Consider the following 7,032-nt stretch of genomic DNA (forward strand, 5'->3'; position numbering starts at 1 on the left):
TTTCTTTGATCAAATTGAAAGCCGATTCTTGTTCACTTCCCCATTTAAATCCAACACTTTTTTTCACAATTTCAGTTAAAGGTGCAGCTAGGGTGCTAAAAGCCTTAACGAACCTTCTATACAAACTAGCCAACCCATGAAAGCTACGTACGTTAGTTATGGTTTTAGGTGTAGGCCACTTACGGATAGCCTTAACCTTCTCTTCATCAACCTCAATTCTCTTAGTACTAACAACATAACCAAGAAATACAATTTGACTAGTACAAAAAGAACATTTTTTGAGGTTAGCATACAACTTCTCATCTCGCAAAATACTTAAAACCTTATGCAAATGATCAAGATGCTCATTTAAGCTTTTGCTATAAATCAGAATATCATCAAAGTATACAACAACAAACTTACCAATAAAAGCATGCAAGATATGGTTCATTAATCTCATGAACGTACTAGGGGCATTAGTTAACCCAAAAGGCATAACTAACCACTCATATAAACCATATTTAGTTTTAAAAGCAGTTTTCCATTCATCACCCTCACGCATGCGAATTTGATGATAACCGGATTTTAAATCAATCTTAGAAAAGATGCAAGAACCATGCAATTCATCAAGATATCATCTAACCTAGGAATGGGGTGGCGATACTTTACCGTAATCTTGTTGATAGCCCTACAATCAACGCACATTCGCCAAGTTCCATCCTTCTTAGGCACAAGCAAAACAGGAACAGCACACGGACTCAAGCTTTCTCTAACATGCCCCTTTGCTATCAACTCCTCAACTTGTCTTTCGAGTTCCTTTGTCTCCTCGGGGTTACTCCTATAGGCTGGCCTGTTGGGAATTGATGCACCAGGGATGAAATCAATTTGATGCTCTATTCCCCTAAGTGGTGGCAATCCATTGGGAACCTCATTGTGAAAAACATCAGCAAATTCCTGCAAAAGAGATATAGCAACACTAGGCAAAGAAGGGTTAAGGTCGTTAGTATAAGCCTCCTTGTACAGAAGTATAATCATTGGCTGTTTTGAAAAAAGAGCTCTCTTAACTTCACTTTCTTTTGCATAAAAAGCTCCTTTTTTTTTTCTTGCTCTTGAGGCTTTTCTTTTTTATCTTTCTTTTTGTTTTTAGCCTCTTTTTCATTTTCATTCTCATTCTTTTTACCACTCCTCTCGGCCTCACTTCTTTTCTCACAATCACTTTTGATTTTCTTTTGATCCTCATACACTTGCCGAGGTGTTAATGGTATAAGAGTTATAGGTTTGCCATTCATTACAAAAGAATACCGATTCTTGAACCCATCATGCATAACCTTTCTATCAAATTGCCAAGGTCGGCCCAAAAGAATATGTCCAGCATGCATTGGCACTATATCACAGAGCACCTCATCATGATACCTCCCAATGGAAAATGAAACCAGCACCTGCTTATTGACCTTAATTTCTCCACAATCATTCAACCATTGAAGCTTATAAGGTCTAGGATGCTTAATAGTAGGTAAGTTCAACTTTTCAACCAAAACAGTGCTTGCCACATTAGTGCAACTACCCCCATCAATTATCATACTGCATACCTTGTCTTGGATGTGACAACGGGTGTGAAAGATGTTATCTCGCTGTGCATCATCCTCCTCCTTTACTTGCACATTCAAAGCTCTCCTGGTGACAAGGGTTTCACCATTAACCGGATATTCTTCTCCATCACTCTCCTCCAATGGTGGCATGGGCTCTTCATCTTTATCCGATTCACTTGCTGTCTCAACATCCCCATCTTCCCTTAATAACATCATTTTTTTATTTGGACATTGAGATGCAATATGTCCCCTTCCCAAGCACTTAAAACATTTAATATCTCTATTTCTAGAAGTTTGGGAAATAGATTTACCTTTATCCAAGCTAGAACCCGCATCCTTGCCTTTGGAAGTTTCAGCCTTACTCTTGGATTCAACCTTGTCATCCTTTTTGCTCCAATTTGATTTCCAAGTGGAAGACCCCAAATTCCGTTCATGCCTTGTTGAACCCTTTCTTTTGAGTTGTCTTTCAACCTTCATAGCCATGTGTACCATGTCCTCAAGCTCCACATAATGTTGCAATTCCACTATATTGGCAATGTCTAGATTCAAGCCTTGCAAAAACCGTGCCATGGTTGCCTCTCGGTCCTCCTCCACATTAGCCCGAATCATGGCTATCTCCATTTCCTTGTGGTACTCTTCCACACTTTTGGACCCTTGAGTTAGGCCTTGCAACCGCTGGTACAAGTCCCTATAGTAATGGGATGGAATGAACCTCCTCCTCATGATAGCTTTCATCTCCTCCCAAGTGTCAATGGGTCTCTCACGGTTTCGCCTCCTAGACAAAACAAGTTGATCCCACCAAATAATAGCATAGTCAGTGAACTCAACAGCAGCAAGTTTTACCTTTTTTTCTTCGGAATAGTTGTGGCAATCAAAAACCAACTCCCCTTTCTTTTCCCATTCCAAGTATGCCTCAAGATTGCTCTTGCCTTGAAATGAAGGAATCTTCATTTTAATGTTTCCCAAGCTGCGATCAACATCATCTACCCGCCTTCCTCTCCAACCACCTCTATCAACTCTAGCATGGTCAGACATGTTATAAGACGCTCTTTCATCAAAAACATCATCGTTCGCATCCTCATGCTCAACTTGGAATTGACGCCTTGCTTGCCTTTGCACATTAGGACCTTCACGTGCATGGTTCCTTTGCAACGCAGCAATGTTCGCATCTTGTCTTTCCAACCTGTCCAAAATTTCACCAAATCTGACTTCCATGCGCTCAAAATGTTGTCGCATAGCTCGTTGTTCAAGTGTCTCTGCCGTCCTTTCTTCCTCGCCACTTGACATCATTGTAGTAACCTGTCAAGAATGTTAAGAAAACCTCACAAGTTCCCTCCCCCCCAGGTGTTTTACCCCAATGATATGTCACTCACCAAGTGTTTCACTCTTGCCTTTTACCTCTCAATTCACTTAAATTAGTTCTTCAAGGAACTAGAGAAACTCAAATCAAAGCAATTACCTTGCGATGTATAAACAACTTATCCACGAAACTTAGAGGGTGGACAAGAATTGAAAAGGATCAAGAATAACAAGTCAAATACTTACTTTCTTTTTCAGTTCAAATCTGTTTTAGAATCCCAAACCGAAGCCACACAATTTTTTTTTTTTTTGCCTCACAATTTTTTTTTCTGATTTTTTTTTATTTATATAAAGCACAATAGAGGCACTTTAAACTTCAAGGAATAGAAATTGAAAATATGGAAAGCAACAATGAAGAAGATGAAAAGGCCAAAATAAAATAAGAAGTACCAAGGATAGAAACTGATTTAGAAGACCTATGCTCTGATACCAACTGATGTGAACCCCGTAAGATAGATTCTTAGAAACCCACGAACAAGTTGATGAATAAAGCAAGAAAGTCTGAAAATCAGTTTGGAAGAGATAGAACCTTGACCCGATGTTTAGCAAAACATGAACCAAAGGTATAGAAGGTTGTTGACGCCACACCCTAATAAGATCAGGATGATAAGTCACTTGAACGCCACAAGGGTTGCCTTGATAAGTTCTAAGTTCAATGAAGAACCAAAGAAGTGAATAACCTCACAATTTTCATTCCAATTGAGATCTGCCTGTTTACATAAGGAACACCCCTTTTATAGCCCAAAGGGAAACCTACCAGCCTTTAATTAAAGTCTAATCCCTAGAACAATAATAACTCCACTAGTCATAGTTCAGTCTCCTAGGAAATTAATGAAGACAATTTCCTAGAACATTAATGAAACTCCACTAGTCAAAGTTCAATCTCCTAGGAAATTAATGAAGACAATTTCCTAGAACATTAATGAAGCTCCACTAGCCTTTAGAAATTCAGCAACATAAAACTAAATCTGAAAACTCCAGCAATATTTCCACCAAGTAAGCATCTAATTTGGCCTAATAATTGCATGGATCATGTTGACTAGTCCACAAGCTATCTTCACGTCCAAATCCACTCCAATAGCCTCTTGCTGGTTCCAAGCTTCCTCAATCAGCCCATTAAGTGCTTCCTTCATTCTTTTAGCTTTGGACCGAGTGATTGGTCCTCCACCAGTTTGTAATGGATCATCAAGATGTATCGGACCAGAATGCTCCATACATTGCTCCTTGCTTCCCACGGCCTTGGATAGTCCCTCCTTAGGTTGTTTGGTGGCTGCATCCTGGTTTCCATCAAGATCATGGCCACCTTCTATTTTAGTGCGATCGAGCCATAAGGGTGTGGAGGCTTGTTGATATCCTGCTAGATGCTCTGTGCTAGTCTGACTTCTTCACCCAATCTGACACACCTCAGACCCGGTATATGGCCATCAGGGCAACGTATATTGCTTACCATATTTGGCTGGGCAAAAATGCTTGAATTTTTGGAGAGAGCAGTCCTACACCAAGGTTCGTCATAGAGAGAATTTTGTGATCAAAGGCTCAGACTCTAGAGTGGTGGTATGGAGCTACAAACTAGGTGGCTTCTTTTGTGGCTAACCATCCTACTAGAGTTCTTTGGACTGGTGAGGGGGAGCTGCCTAGAGCGCTCCGTCACTTATTACATTTTGACTTTTTTGGATGTACTCATACTAGAATTGTATGTGTTATCCATTGTAGCAAAAAAAAAAAAGACACTTTCTTTTGTATAGTCATACATAACCTACTTTTTGTAATTTTCACTCATTGTAAAAGAAACCAAGCACAAAGAATAATAAGTACACGGAGCCGACCCAGACCCAACCCAGAGCCGACCCGGACCTGATTTTTTTGGATTGGGACCGAGTTATATAGGGACTTGATCCGACCCGAATGACCCATTGGATCAATAATTTTAGCCGTAGACCCGACTCGACCCAATCTTCCATTTGATTGGGTTTGGGTCCAATATTAAGACACAAACAAGAAATGGAATTGATCCGGTCCGACCCAACCTATTTGCACCCCTAATTCTTCTTATCCTTGATCACATGGTAGTCATCGTAATGTCATTGTCTATTTGCGCACCATCTTCAGGTTGGGCATACCTTACCTTGGATTATGAGATTTCTTTCACATCATGCATCCAAATTATCCACACACCTGATTACTCTTAATCTTTTTTTAATGAAATCATCACTCTTAATCTCAACTGCAAGTAATCACATGCTCCCCTCACCCCTAGAATTTGGACAGATGGCATACTCTACCGATCACATCACCCTTCCAGAATATTCCTCCTTTCGTGCGACGCCAAGTCTCCCAAGATACCGTGTCTGGCCTCCATAACCTCACCGTTTCTCTTGGCTAACGAATGTTGGCCCAAGATAGAACTGAAACCAGACCCATAGACCCAAAAACCAGAGCTGCTAAATGTTTAAAAGAGTTAGACACAGCCTTGTGACTGATATACGACAAACAGAATGTAACTGTCACACACCAGCCACCAAAACAGTTAGATATTTCTGTTCAAATCAACATGTTCGAAACACTCAAGACTTTCGTAACCCAGACACCATTAAGACCATCAATATTGGAGTAACCAGTACAATAAATGATCCAGTTTAACTTCTGATAAGACCCTGTCATCGGCTTGCACCAACTACAGATTTGACCTCAGGAGAGCACCAACTTAGATACCATGGAACTATTACAGATTGCACTTCAACATAATAAAAATAAAAACCACTCAGTACCCAATGATCCAGGTAACAGCTTGTCTTTGCCTCTACTGCAACTAGAAGCGCCCAGTCATCACATGAGATTTACATTAACACAAAAAGGAACGCCAACTGTCTTGACACTTCCAAGACAAGGCATATACCTGATTACTAGAAGTACCAAAGCACCAAATAACAACAGCACTTTCAAGTATCAGAATGAGATAAAAAAAACAGCTACAAGGTAATCATGACAGAATAAAATATCAATTTAATAGAAAAAGGTCAAGAAAGAGGATGACTTCATTGTTCCAGTTTGCAGAAGTTGGGAAAAGGGTGATGCAGAAATAGGACTACATATTGATTCAAGCAAAACCAAAACACTCAGATTGAAACAGACAGGACAAAATCACAGAACCATGGATGAATAGTACAATGAACAGTACCACACAAGACACAAAAGAAGAGAGAGCAACAGGCATCCCTGTTTTGTTTCACAACTAAAGCTATCCAGATAAACTACCTGCATAAGAGGGAATGGGATCCCATTTTACTGCATATCTTCCGTGATATTTCCTCATATTTTTCATGTCAGAGAGGTCACTTGGCCATCATGACTTTGACAAATTCCTCATAGTTGATCTGGCCGTCACCATCAACATCAGCCTCACGGATCATCTCGTCAACCTCCTCATCTGTCAGCTTCTCACCAAGGTTGGTCATGACATGGCGGAGCTCAGCAGCTGAGATGAAGCCATTCTGATCCTTGTCAAACACTCGGAAGGCCTCCTTGAGTTCCTCCTCTGAGTCAGTATCCTTCATCTTACGGGCCATCAGGTTGAGGAATTCTGGGAAGTCAATAGTTCCATTGCCATCAGCATCAACCTCATTTATCATGTCCTGCAACTCTGCCTCAGTTGGATTCTGCCCCAGTGACCGCATCACAGTTCCCAACTCCTTAGTCGTGATGCAACCTGTTCAAATTTCACCCAAAACAAACTGCACTTCTAAGATTTTATTTTCCTAACAAAGTTTGACACAAGCAGATTCAGCACCTGCTAGCTGCTTATCGGCATCCACTATATCATTCAGTTAAACAATTAAAAACAAAAACTGCAACCTTGTGTTCTATCTCCAAAGCAATCCATAATGCTTTGGGGTTAGAGCATCACCTACCATATTAACAAACTAATGATTGCAAATCTAGCACAACTGAAACATAGACAGAACATGTTTAAAATAACACCGAATTCACAAATCCATCTTTTAGCAAGAATATACAAGATTGAACAGCAAGAATTCACCTCCAATGTCGGCAATTCACTATTTCGTATTATAGGTATCATAATCTTTCATAAAAAGAAAACTTGCTT

The 7,032-nt window shown here is 40.1% G+C and overlaps 1 protein-coding gene across 1 annotated transcript; it reads right to left on the minus strand.

Annotated features, from left to right (window-relative positions):
- Window positions 1-5,910: 5,910 nt before the first annotated feature.
- LOC120109127 (calmodulin-2/4) lies at window positions 5,911-6,660 on the minus strand. Its single transcript, XM_039122875.1, has one exon. It carries the CDS (start codon window positions 6,599-6,601, stop codon window positions 6,260-6,262), a length of 342 nt encoding a protein of 113 aa, XP_038978803.1. The 5' UTR covers window positions 6,602-6,660; the 3' UTR covers window positions 5,911-6,259.
- Window positions 6,661-7,032: the final 372 nt, after the last annotated feature.

Source organism: Phoenix dactylifera, unplaced genomic scaffold (genome assembly GCF_009389715.1).
Source record: "Phoenix dactylifera cultivar Barhee BC4 unplaced genomic scaffold, palm_55x_up_171113_PBpolish2nd_filt_p 001840F, whole genome shotgun sequence".
Lineage (NCBI taxonomy): Eukaryota > Viridiplantae > Streptophyta > Magnoliopsida > Arecales > Arecaceae > Phoenix > Phoenix dactylifera.